This window comes from Octopus sinensis, linkage group LG1, assembly GCF_006345805.1.
Source record: "Octopus sinensis linkage group LG1, ASM634580v1, whole genome shotgun sequence".
NCBI lineage: Eukaryota > Metazoa > Mollusca > Cephalopoda > Octopoda > Octopodidae > Octopus > Octopus sinensis.
In genome coordinates, this window is record NC_042997.1 from 51,286,701 (window position 1) to 51,301,700 (window position 15,000).

Genomic DNA, 15,000 nt, shown 5'->3' on the forward strand with positions numbered 1-15,000 from the left:
GGCCAAGACAATCGATATCCAAGACTTATGAAAACCAAAACACACTCAAGGTACATTAGTCTTCCATATCTCTCAACACACAATCCAAGAAATAAAGAAGCTTACACGATTATATACAAGAACATCCCACTACTGAGTCAAGACCCACATCTAAAAAAAGCACTCGAAACCTATAAAATAATAAAAAGCAAGAGACAACCTAAATCCCTAAAAAGCTTACTCACCAATGCAAAATTACCCAACACAAGCCCAACACCTACTGTCAAAAAATGTGGTCGATCTAACTGTAGGACTTGCATTACTTCTTTGGAGGAACAATATACAAATTCTAGTTGGGACACACTTTTGTCATAAAAAATTACTTCACTTGTGCATCAAAGAATTTACCTTAAGCCATAAGGTGTGAAGGATGCCACAAGGACTACATAGGGCAGACTAGTCTTACGCTAAGAGATAAGATGACAGTCTACCGCCAACAATTGAGGGACCACAAGACAGATACCACTTAGTAGCCACTTAGATCTATGTGCACAAAACAAGTCCCCCAAATTCCTAGTTTTCCTCCTGTGTACCAATACCCAGACAACACCACTGACCAAACATGAAGAAATAAGGAAAATATACTTATTCAAAAATATAGACCACAACTCAAAATACTCTAACATACACCCCAGGTACATATCCACAACAAACACAAACAGATGTACAAACACACACAAATACAATGGAAACATCCCACACACACATACATATACACACATGCACAAACACAATATCCCCACGCTCAAGCACAAACCCACACACATTCCAAGAAAAATACATGCATATATACACATGCAATATGATTTTAGCAATCACAACCAACACTCACAGGCACACACACATACACACATACATAAACACGTACATGCACACACCTACACACCATCATGACAGTTACAAGACACTCCACAAACGCATACTCAGTACAAACAAGCATAGTACGTACACACACATGCACACCACCTGGATAAACATAACATTCACACAGAACCCCTGACAAATACAACACACTCACACATACACACCTACATACACATACATATGCACCCTCACACACACACACACCACCCGGACAATTATAACAACACAAACATATTCAGACAGAGATACACACACATATGTACATGCACATAACATCCCCACCAACACAATACACACAAACATACACACATGCAGACACAAACACATACACACAGACACATACACACACATGTGCACACACAGCACCCTGACAAATACAAATCACACACATACACAGATACACACAAATATGCACACATATACAGACACCATCCTACTAAATATAAAACATACACATATACACACCCATACACTCCCCACACTGAACTCTAAGACCAACCAAAATAACCCACACCCCCATACACTCACACCATTTTGAACTCTAAGACAAGTCCCAAAAACCACTTAACCATGATAGACTAGCCCAGAAACAAAAAAAATCCTTTTGATTCCACAATACTCTCCAGCACTATTTCTAAAAATAGCTAATATTTCTCATACACGCACTACAAGAGAGATGTTGGATGGAAAAGTTGGTCATTCCCCTAAAATTCTGTATAACTACTTAAATATGATTCCTTATGTATATATGCAACCATAATTTTTGATGAACTTAAAATAATTATAAATTTATTTTACTACTTATCTTTCACCTATCTTACATTTTCATGTAAAATGTTTAAACAAAAAGCCCCTATTAACATTTTGTTATCATTGTCAAAGATTCTATTTTTTAATATTTTCTTATCATTATCAAAGACACTATAACTGTATTTTAATACAATTACGATAACCATTTTATAACACAACAAAGCTTTTAAAAAGCATTGCATTTTACTTTTGATAATCTTTCTTTAAAAAAGTGAAACCGGTCAAGTCAATATACATCTTCAAAAGACCTCTGCATTTTCAAGCCCTCTCTTCTATATATATATATATATATATATGTATATGTATGTATGTATGTATGTATGTATGTATGTATGTATGTGTGTGTGTGTGTGTATATATGTATGTGTGTATATATATATGTATATGTATATATATATATGTATATATATATTAGATATATATATGATGTATATATATATATGTATGTATGTATATATGTATGTATATGTGTATATATATTATATTATATATATATATATAATGTATATATATATGTATATTTTTTTTTATCTAGTTTCAGCTGTCATTCCTGGGAGAGAAAGGCCCTCAGGCCATCTGACATTGGGTAGATTGAAGTCTCCCATAATAAGTACACTTATGTGTTGTTCTAATGTGACTAGAACTTCTATTTTTATAAGGCAGTCTTCAAACTTGCCTACATGGCTTGGGGCATCTAGAGAGCGATATGTAGCACACACAACTACACCAAGTTGCCTTATATGTACAATTAGTGTGTCACACACCGAATTTGAGTATGACAAAAGAACCTGGGGTGTGAGGTCCTCACGGATGTATATAGCAACTCCTCCATGACTCCTTTCTTTTCTGTCGGTCCGTAGTACAACATACTGTGGTATGTGTACTTCCACATCTGCTATGTCCGGTTTCAGGTGTGTTTCCGTAAGTGCTATGCATAAGGCTTGATTGCATATACACATATATATATGTACATACACATATATATGTATATATACTTTTATGTATATATATGTATATATATGTATATATATGTATCATCATCATCATCGTTTAACATCCGCTATGTATATATATGTATGCGTATATATATATGTATATATATATATATGTGTATATATATATGTATATATATATATGTGTGTATGTGTATATATGTGTATCTATACAGTATTTCGCTCTTATACGCCATTTGGTCTCAACTCTCCCCCCTCCTCATCTAACCCCCTCTCCCCCCTCCTCACCTATCCTTTCTCCCCCCCCCGACCCCTATTCTTCAGTCCTTCATCCTTTCACCCCTACTCCCCTCCCTTCTTCCCTCTTTCTCCCTCCCCCTCTTCCCCTTCCCTCTGCTCCCTCACTCCCCTCTCCCCCCCCTCCCTCTTTCCTCCTTCATCCCCCTCCTCCCCTTCCTTCTCCCCCTTCCTCTCCTCTTCCCCCTTCTCCTCCCCCTCTTCTTCCCCTCCCCTTCTCTCCCCCTTCTTCCCCCCTCCCCCTCTTCTCCCCCTCTTCTCCCCCTCCCCCTCTTCTCCTCACTACACCACATGACTTTACACATCACATCACATATGATGTGCCATACTAATACACACACCAACTAATACATACTAATATGTACTAATACATACTAGTACATACTAATACTTACACCAACCCTATACATACACACGTCCAGACCCCGCATACGCACTTATACTCTCTCACACACACACACACATATATAATACCAATACGTACTAATACATACTAATACATACTAATACATACACCAACCCCATACATACGCATGTCCAGACCAATCTTACGCACTAATACTCTCTCATACACACCACAACACACACACACACACCCTTATACATACTAATACATACACCAACCCTATACATACACACATCCAGACCCCTCCCACGCACTTTTAGCTGGTCCCTCACCCTTTTATCAACCCTATTATCTCCCCTTATTTCGCTCTCGCGTCTCATGTTTGATCTTTGACCTCTGGCCGAAATCAGATCGCCATGTTGATTTGTTAGCTACTGCACGCATTTTTTTTCTCTCCTTCTTTCTGTGTTTTTCTCTCTCTGTGTATCTTTCTGTTGAAGAGCGTAGGCTCGAAACGTTAAAGACTTGTTTTATTTATATTTCCTGAGCGCCATACTAATACAATTGTTCGTTTGTTTTCCACCTGCCTTCGTCTTTTGTTTATTTTCATAAAGCTTCCCGTTATATATATATATATATATATATGTATTTATATATATGTATATATATATGTATATATATGTATCTATGTATATATATATGTGTATATATATGTATGTATGTGTATATATGTGTGTGTGTGTGTGTATATATATATATATATGTATATATATGTATATATATATATATATATATATATGAGACTCTATGTTGGTCTGCAATCATTTCGACATCTGATGTGTGGCACCTGTTGCACCTGTACAAGCAATGTTGATCTAATGGAGGGAGTGAGGTCATGTCTACACAAATATTTGATCGCTATAGACAAATCATCTGTGTGGTTGTTTGGTAAGAAATTGTGAAGCCCTCATAAGTTGCCTAGTGATGGGAGAGTCCATCATATATATATATATATATATAAAACCACCGTCATTTTACATCTGCTGTCTATACTAGCATGGGTTGGACAGGTCATTCCCCTCTTAGGCATAGTTCAGGAACCACACTCGACTTGTACATTTCATTTTGGCATGGTTTATAATGGCTAGATGGTTTTGCTAACAGCAAACGCATTACAGGGTATAATGGATGTGTTTTATCATGACATAACTACTAGCATGATTATTATATTCTCAACAAGTTGAAATTAAACATGTATGTATATGATGTAATGTCACAATATTTATACGAATTTCTTTTTTGTAAACATTAAACAAATTGTAAGGATTTGAACAGATGATGTTTAGTTTTTCTATTTTGAAATCTCAAACTAAATATGTTTTATAAAGTATTTATGTGTATTGTAGTGAGTGTGTGTGTTTGTGTGTTGCTTATACTCACAAGTGGAAGTGTTATAATTCTTTAATTTTCTTAGCTATCATAACTAAGGATTTGCTGGAGCGCTACTTTCAAGCCATTTTAGAATACTTTATTTCTTGAATTCCTGTGTTTTTACTTGTCTTTGAAAATAAGAATATATTTATGATAATTTGTATATGCACGAGCATATGTGTGTGAATGTACAAACATTATTATTATTTTTATCTACATACTTCTTCAATTTAAACATTATTGAATGTTTATGAAATTCTCTTTTCTAATTTGGTATCTCAGAAGAGCAACAAGGTGAGCTGAAATACACATTATTTCCACTATTTTATTTAGAAAGCGTGCATGCGCACTTTCAGACTTCAATATTTTACCAACTTTGCTATGTCACTCCATAATTTATGTTTATCATAATTTCCACTTAATAAAACAAATCTCATACTGATATTTTATTAATGCTACCTACTACAATTATTGAGTAAAATCACTAAAATTCTTTCACTAAAAGAAATTTATCATTGTACTATCTATGTAAGTAATAGACATACCTTTATAAACCCTCAATAATAGTTATTTTACCCAGATCCCAAACTGGATCCAAGTTATCTTATTCAGATCCAAGAATAAATGCATCAAAACACACTTTATCTTTTTTTTAAAGAAATATAACAATATATATGTATATACATATTTATGTATATATATAGGTATATATATATGTATATATATGCTTCTATTTGTATAAATATCTGTAAATTAAAGCTAATGTACAACACAATATATTGAGGTCTTCTCCTAAATTCATATTAGCTTTTTCAGTTTGCCTAAATTCTATTTTAGAATATTTCATAGTATTCATTTGCTTGATTATTATTGTAGCTGATTTGTACAAGGATATTTAAAAAATATATCCAACTCAATCCAATATGAATGTTAGATTCAGAAATTGAGATTCATTTTGTCTTTCTCCCTATTTTCTTGTAAGCATAGTATTTTAAGAAGCAGTATCAATTCTAAAATATTTTATAGCTATTCACATAAAGAAATATATGAAACAGCTGGTTTAATTTCAGGGAAATTTAGTTTAGTCTTAGTTGTAGCTAATATAATACTGAAAGTACATAGGCACATTTAGTCATATGTAATATCATAATATGAATGTAAACTAATTTATATACCTAAAAATTGAAGTAGCATTGGAATAAGAAAATAAATATATCCACAATATTTAACAGAAAGCATTTCTTTTTTTACACATGGGAATTTTGACTGCCAATTGTTGGTGCTGTCACCCACTGTTGCTTTTGGAATAAGAAATGTAAAGAAAGAGTTTAAGAAATAGAAGGTAGGGAGAATTTCCACTCAAGAGCAATGAATCCATATACTTGTTATATTTAAAATAAGGAGCATATTGGTTTCAAGCTTTTGAAAACTTGTAAATTATATTCTTTAATTTAATTGAAAAGTGACTAGAAAAATATCCTGAAATGTTTTAATTCAAATTATTTTAATATTTTACTCCTATCTTTTAAGCTTTCAGTATATTGCTATCAATGAAGCTCAGGGAAACAAGTAAAAGAAGGAATGAATTGAAAAATATTCAACCTTTTTATAAGATATACTTTAAGATTTAAAAAAAAATTTTTATGAAACAAAAATTACTAAAATAGACATTCAAATCTATGAATGAATTTGCAAATAACCATCATAGATGAATCATTAGGGACTAGATCTGATCATCTAAAATTTGCATGTTTAATATATTGATACTTTTTTGCTTATGCTTACTGTTCTGCTAATATACTATAATGGTGTAAATCAAAGCTTTTAGAAAATTACCATAAAACAGTAGCAGCATTTTCTTAGCATAGAAGATTTTTTCTTATATATTTTTCAATAATTATTTCTTTTCATGTGTGTGTATGAGATAATTTTACCCATGCACACACACTCATATATATATTTACATGCATGCATGCACATACACACAAACATATATCCACTCACATCAGAAAAGGTAGAAACATCAACATTATTGATGCTTCAAAAAATTCATTTCTTCTTATAACTCTTTCAACAGTGCTCATGAGCATCTACCAACACACAGTTATTTTAATTACCTAATATGATGTGCCATTTCATCAAGAATTTTTTCAAAATCTATAATTTAAATATGATCCTGATGAAATGATACTCACTTCATGCACGATTACTTTTATTATGTTAAGTAATTATAATAATTAAGTTTTGAAATATCAATGATATTCTTTGTTTTTATAACTTTTCTAATGTGATTTGTTCTCACCATTCATTATAGCCAATTATAAACTTTATGCAACATAATACTTGGTATTATTATTGCTTTGAAGTCGTAAGATATTGGAATTTAACTGAATGTTAAAAGTTGCACCCTGTAATCTTTAGATATTTCTCTTGTGCATAACCATTCATTTAGTATATTAAATACATACATCCTTACATAAACCCATGCCAGTATGGGATATGGACATTCAATGATGATGGTAATGAAATATATATATATATATATAGGAGGTTAGTATGGATAAAATAATCCAGGTGTTTATCTTAGGAAGCTGGTTATTTCTCAATATTATTTTTATAAATACCTCCTATGAAACAATTCTATGGACAGCTATGTTATATACATTGTATAGCATGCATGGCTGAATCATTATTAACAGACATGTCTGTAGACATAATGTGAGAATAATCACCATGGAATTGTCAACCATGAAATAAAAGTATTATCATGAACACCAATCTTCAATTTATACACTCACATAGGTGCAGGAGTGGCTGTGTGGTAAGTAGTTTGCTTACCAACCACATGGTTCCGGGTTCATTTCCACTGTGTGGCACCTTGGGCTACTGTCTTCTACTATAGCCTTGGGTTGACCAAAGCCGTGTGTGTGGATTTGGTAGACAGAAACTGAAAGAAGCCTGTCGTATATATGTGTGTGTGTATATATATATATACATATATATATATAGATATATATATATGTGTGTATGTTTGTTGTGTGTTTGTCCCCCCAACATCGCTTGACAACTGATGGTGGTGTGCTTATGTCCCCATAACTTAGCAGTTCAGCAAAAGAGCCTGATAGAATACGTCCTGGGGGCCGATTTTCTTGACTAAAGGCAGTGCTCCAGTATGGCTGCAGTCAAATGACTGAAACAAATAAAAAAGAAAAGAGAAAAGACACATACACACCATTTATGCATATATATGTGTGCGTGTGTGTGTGTATAGCTGGGGTCCATGTATCTTCTCTATGGTAAGACACTTTTCCCTGTTCCTGTATCATACTTTATTTCGATTCCCAGACTGGGTGTTGTGAGTGTTTATTGAGCGAAAACACCTAAAGCTCCACGAGGCTCCGGCAGGGATGGTGGTGATCCCTGCTGTACTCTTTCACCACAACTTTCTCTCACTCTTACTTCCTGTTTCTGTTGTACCTGTATTTCAAAGGGCTGGCCTTGTCACTCTCTGTGTCATGCTGAATATCCCCGAGAACTGCGTTAAGGGTACACGTGTCTGTGGAGCGCTCAGCCACTTACACGTTAATTTCACGAGCAGGCTGTTCCGTTGATCGGATCAACGGGAACCCTCGTCGTCGTAACCGACGGAGTGCTTCCATCCATCATACTTTAGCCTTTTAACACCTGACACAAAGCACCCCCGCTCAGTCAAAGCAGTTCTTGTCTTGTGACCTACTTGGCAAACTCACTAGTGCTGGTACCACAAAAAGTACCCAATACATTCTGTAAAGTGGTTGGCATTAGGAAGTGCATCAAGCTTTAGAAATCATGTCAAAGCAGATATTGGAGCTTGATGCATCCTGTAACTCAGCAGATCCTGTTAAACCTTTCAGCCCATGGCAGCATAGAACATGGGCATTAAATAATGATAATGATGATGATTTATAAAACAAAACTGGAGAATCAGTTCATGAATTATGAAGTTACATCATCTTATGCATGTTACAGTGGACATAATGGCTGAATTATGCAATCTGGGCCAGATAAGTTTTCTGGGTCTTCACTTTGTTAGAGATTCATATCAGTTGGTTATGAATCGCTGATTTCATTACAGGATTTATGAATCATCTCTCCAGTTTTGTTTATTCTATATGTATTCTGCGATCTTTCCAACTCTGGAATAGTGAAAAGAAACTTAGACATAAAACATAATTTCTCTTCAGTTTATTCTGACATACATATCAAATCTCATCATCATTTAATATCTACTATTCCATGCTTGCATGGTTCAGATGGAATTTTTTGAAGGGGATTTTCTATAGTCAGACACCCTTTCTTTCACCAATGCTCACCTGTTTCCAAGTAAGATCATATTTTCCATGACTAGACACGTTTTTACAGAAGATTGGAAACAAAGGATACTGCTTGCATGATGATGACATTTTTTTATAATTATCACATAAAGTCAAAGCAAGGAGACAATAACATACACATACACACACACATACAAATATACATACATACATATATATATATATATATATATATATATATATATATATATATATACACATACAACAAGCTTCTTTCAGTTCCCATTTGCCAAATCCACTCACAAGGCTTTGATCAGCTCAGGCTAAAATAGAAGATACTTGGCTAAGATACTGTGCAGTGGGACTGAACCCAAAACCATGTGGTTAGGAAGCAAACTTCTTACCACACAACCATGCCTGCACCTGTGTGTGTGTGTTTTTATATATATATATATATATATATATATACACACACACACCCACATATATTGTCATCATCATCATTATCATCATCATCATCGTCGTCGTCCTCTAACCTCCACTTTCCATGCTGGCATGGATTGGATGGTTTGACTGAGGGGTGGCAGGGCAGATGGCTGCACCAGGCTCCAATCTCATCTAGCAACGTTTCTACAGCTAGATGCCCTTCCTAACACCAACCACTCTGAGAGTATAGTGGGTACTTTTACGTGCCTCCGGTACAAGAGACAGTCATGCAGTACTGGCATCGACCATGCTCAAATGGTGCTTTTTACATGCCACCAGCATGGGAGCCAGTCAAGGGCTCTGGTGACAATCACACTTGAATGTGCTTTTTACTTGCCACCAGCATGGGACCAGTCAGGTGGCACTGGTATCAACCATGCTTGAATGATGCTTTTTACGTGCCACCAGCACAGGTGCCAATCAGGCAATACTGTCATTGGCCACAACAATGACTTCACTTGACTCATGTCTTTGCAAGCACAGTTTATTGCCCAATGGGCCAGTTATGCTGCACTGGCATAGGCCACGGTTAAAGTCTCACTTGGCTTGTCAGGTCTTCTCAAGCACAGCATATCTCCAAAGGTCTCGATCACTTGTCACCTCCTCCATGAGGCCCAACATTCGAAGGTCATGCTTCACCACCTCATCCTAGGTTTTCATGGGTCTACCTCTTCCACAGGTTCCCTCTACTGCTAGGATGTGACACTTTTTCACACAGCTGTTCTCATCAATATGCAACACATGACCATACCAGTGCAATTGTCTATCTTGCACACCACATCTGATGCTTCTTATATCCAACTTTCTCTCAAGGCACTTACACTCTGTCATGTATGCACACTGACATTACACGTCCAGCAGAGCATACTAGCCTCATTCCTTGCAAGCTTATGCACATGCACAGCTTGTCCCCCCACACAAATGTTTACACACTTATAGCTGATAACTCACTTAATTTTCACTTTTTAGATTTAACCCATTAAACATAATGAAAGAAGCCAAACTGAGCTTGAAGAAAGGAAATTTATCCTAAGTGTAAGTTTGAAAATGTGGTTGCAGTGCAAAGACTGTTTAGGAGGGAGCTTCAAACAGCTCTATTAACATGATTTACGACCACTTGAATTAAAGATAAGTTTGAAACACATGGACGTGTTTAGAATGTCCACAGGAATCTTTCCAGAAGACCATGGATATCAATGAGCCCGGCAAAGCAAGGAAGGGTACTGAAAATGTATTGCCAGAGGTCAAGAAAATCTATGCAGCAAGCAAGTTGTGAGATAAGAATTTCAAAATCAAGTGCCCATCATATTTTAAAGTGCTGTCATTGTCAAAGTTACATTCCAAGAATAGTCCATGACCTCAGAGAAGATGATCCAGACCAAAGAATAAAGTTTTACGAGTGATACTTAGCAAGATGTCTAGAAACACACACTTTCCAACTAAGATGGTTTAAAGTGATGAAACTACATTTAAATTAAATGGTTCAATTAGCTGTCACAGTTGCACTTACTTGGTCCATGAGAATTTGCATATTACAGAGAAACATCATGTTGATTTACCTAGAGTTACATTATGTTATAGCTTATCATCAAAAGAATTAACTGGGCCAACCTTTATTGGTGGTACTGTAATTGGTCCTTTTTACTCAAACTTGCTGTGACAATCTATGATGGCAAGCATTCAAAAAGACTGATGATATGGAGATTATTTCCAACAAAATAGTGCATACCTACACTACTATAGTAATGTAAGGGCCTACCTTGATGATATCCTTTGGGGGTCTGCAGTTGGTGAACCATTTTCTTCAAATAGTGGTCTTGTCCTTGTATTGTACTGAAGCAGACTCTTTTGCAAATCTAAAGAAGGCTTTAGGGTTCATCTTTCCATTTTTTTACAGCCCTGACTTCTCTACCGTCTAGAGTTTCATCCACGATATTTAAAATGTTCACTGCTGCTGTTATGATATTTATTTTTATCTATAATGCAAAGCATGTATTTGCTGCCCCATCCCCTGCATTTCCTGGCCTTAGCTATTATAATCCAGTTTATCTGGAATTGCTCATATTTCTCCCTTTAAGCATCCATGTCAAGTTGGATAAAGATGTTTGTTTTTTTGTTTTTATCCCTGAACGAAACCAAATATTGCATATTTCTCTCTTTGAAGGTGTTTCTCATCATTCCAATATAGTTTTTTTGTTATTCCATTCAAATCTATAATGTTGGGCTTGTACACTAATTCTTTTTCCAAGTACCTACGGTTCAGGAGACAGCTGTTCAGAGATCTACAATTACAGGATCTTTAGGGGATATTCCTAATGTTATTTTTATTGAGGTTGAATATAATCAACCCTATATTAGAGAGGCAACTATAACTAACTTTAACTGTATTTCTATTGAAGATCTTGTGGTATTCATGTGTGTGAGAGAAGTGGTTATCTATGAGTTATAGGAATTTTCTAGCTATGTTAGTGCTACATGAAAGTGCTACTACACAAAGTAGATTGACTCAGTGAAACAGGTGCTACTGTGAGAAACTATAGGAACTGAAGCTTTACTCCTTAGAAAGAAAGCATGAATAATATGCAGTGATATATATATGGAAAATTCTGGAAGCTCTAGCTCTCAACTTTGGAATTGAAAGCTATACCAACCACTGAACTAGACAGCACTGCATAGTACAGAAGTTCCCATCTTCTCCATCTAAAACAAGGACCCTGTAGTGTAACATCTTGAGTTCTTGAGTATCAAGGGACCACAACTGTTCAACATTCTGCGAAACTATCTCAGAGATTTGTGAGGTGTTGATTTGGTGGTCTTCAAAGAGCATCAGGGCAAATTTTTATCTGAGGTAGCAGATGAACCCACGTTGTGACAGGAGATACAAAGAAGAGCAGCTCTGTCCAACTTGCTACTTCACCAGAAATAGCACAGAAAAAGTAACCTAAACACAGAAAGGTGATGCTCAAACATGGTCTCAGCTTCTGACTGAAACTGGTGAAATATTCCTCATCATCATTTAAGTTCGTTGTCCATGCTGGCTTTGTTTGGACAGTTTGACCAGAGCTGGCAAGCTGGAAGGCTTCACCAGACTCCAGTCGGATTTGGAATGATTTCTGTAAATGAATGAGCTTCCTAATGCCAACCACTCCTAAGAAACAACATATAAATAAATAGATACGTACACACACACACACACACACACACACACACATATATATATATATATATACACGCACACACATACACATTATCCATCCTCTGCCCACTCTTGTTCATCATTTTCCTCCAGGCAATAACAGAGGAATTTAAGACAGGCTTCCCCTGGGAGCTCCTCTATGCTGATGATCTTGTTCTTATTGGGGAATCCCTACCAGAACTAGAGAAGAAGTTTCAAGTGTGGAAGCAAGGTCTATAATTGAAGGGCCTTAGAGTAAACCTTGTAAAAGCAAAGTCTTAGAAAGTAGGAAGGCAGACAAATCGCAAACCCCCTCAAGTAGATTGCCCTGCTCGATCTGTAGGAAAAGCATAGGCAGAAATTCCATAAGATGTACTCAGTGCAAACTATGGACACACAAGAGCTGCAGCAATATCAAAGGAAGGTTAACTGGGAAAATAGGTTTTGTGTGTGGTAGGTGCACAGGTACAATAAACACTGAAAATGTACAGAAAATAGACTCCATCAAATGCCAGTGGGGTAAGATACAAGAAGTTGATAGCTTCCATTATCTAGGTGACCAAGTCAGTAATGGAGATGGATACTGGGAGAATAAGAATAGGCTGGGCAAAGTTCAAAGAGTTCCTACTTCTGTTTGCAACAAAGGACATCTCCCTTGGAGTGAAAGGCAAACTGTATGATGCCTGTCTGCAAATAGCTGTACAATACTCATATATCAGCACTTGCATATGACCACAATTAACTTCACCAATTCTACACATACTTTAGCGCATCAGCCTGTACAACTTAGCAGAGCAGCTTTTCTGAAGTTGTGTAAATGTATGTTGATTTTTTTCATTCCTTCTCTTCTTTCCCCATTACTCCCTCCTTACATTTCCCCTTTGTAATTTTTTCTATCAAAAGAAATATTAATTTTCTGAAACATCAAACTCAGTTTTCCTTCCTTTCGTATTTTAAACTGACACATTATTCATCATACCGTGTTATTTCTGTGGGGTTTTTTTATGTATACTTTTTTGGCTGTTTCAGTTTTACATACTACATATATACATACATATGTCCATATATATTTTTTTTTATGGTTGCCCAGTGTCAATATTTGTTTGTCTTGAAACAACGTTGCTTTTTTCAACAATTCTATTTCAAGATTTGTACACAAATTAAAAATTATCCCACAATAATGCACCAAGGAATGATAAACACACCCTTGTCTACAGACACATGCATAGTACAGAAGTACTGCAGGAATATTTTTACAGAGAAGAAATTTTCTTACACCCCCAGGAGATTATCCATGGTCATAATAATTGCAGAAATAGGTTTTGCACTGCTTTGGATAAACTAACACTGCAGTATTGGAAAGTAATTGTCCAAGCTGACAGAACAGGACAGCTTAAAGACTGATTTAAAGCTTTTACTGTTTCAGAGGTGGCTATTCTTATTTCTAGACATCATTCTTGAAAAGAGAGACATCAGATCAGTTAGCTTAACTGAGATTTATATTATGCTCAAGATGCCTTGCAGTATTTTCTCATATTCTGAAAATGTGAGCATGGGTACATGGTAGGCACAGAAGACATGAGACATGATGCAAAAAATATTCTGACAATTATTTCTGAGGCTTCAAAATTATAATTCAACACAGTGATACTTTCATTGTGGACTATGGTCAGCTCTTCCCTCAATTCATTATTGACATATATGACAAGACTGAATATTGTCTAAGCCAGTAATGTGCCAGCAGTCATTTTTCATTATTCTTCAAGATCACAAGCTTCTTCAGTCTTACTTTCTCTCCAGTAATCTGTGTAATTTTTAGAAACACACTAAACTGTGTCCCAATCACAGAAGTGCAACTTCACTAAGTCTGACAATTACTATCTCCACTATTTCAAAGGTGATGGAAACAGTTGTAAACAATTGCTTCTTTCATTAATTTGTGTCTTTCCTCTTCTCAGTGATCACCAGTATGATTTCCATAAAGCCTGGATTACTGGAGGTTTGCTTTCATATCATTTACTAGTAGTCTTTTGCCTTTGTGAATGCAACGTCATTATTGTTTGTGAGTGCAACATCATTATAGTTCATGATTGGCATGAACCTACCAATGTAACTTACCAACCTTGGACTATATCTATATCTCATCTGTTGGATATCTCTAACACATACACTCAACCATCACTAACATCAAAGTTATGTTATGTGTTCCATTTTACTCATTTTTTAAAAATAAATTTCTAACATTCCTACCCTGCCTATGTTGTTCCTGTAAATATATGTCCAGAA

The 15,000-nt window shown here is 35.6% G+C and overlaps 1 protein-coding gene across 20 annotated transcripts in view; it reads left to right on the plus strand.

Annotated features, from left to right (window-relative positions):
• LOC115209943 (calcium-dependent secretion activator 1) overlaps positions 1–15,000 on the plus strand; it is a 289,946-nt gene that overhangs the window by 121,197 nt on the left and 153,749 nt on the right. For 10 of the 20 annotated variants that reach the window (XM_036500755.1, XM_036500758.1, XM_036500764.1 and 7 more), the window contains one exon: positions 5,023–5,034. The exons of the other annotated variants lie outside the window; for them this stretch is intronic. In XM_036500755.1, the coding sequence (XP_036356648.1) occupies positions 5,023–5,034 (12 nt within the window). The remainder of the gene's footprint in view (positions 1–5,022; positions 5,035–15,000) is intronic. 20 annotated transcript variants of the gene reach the window in all.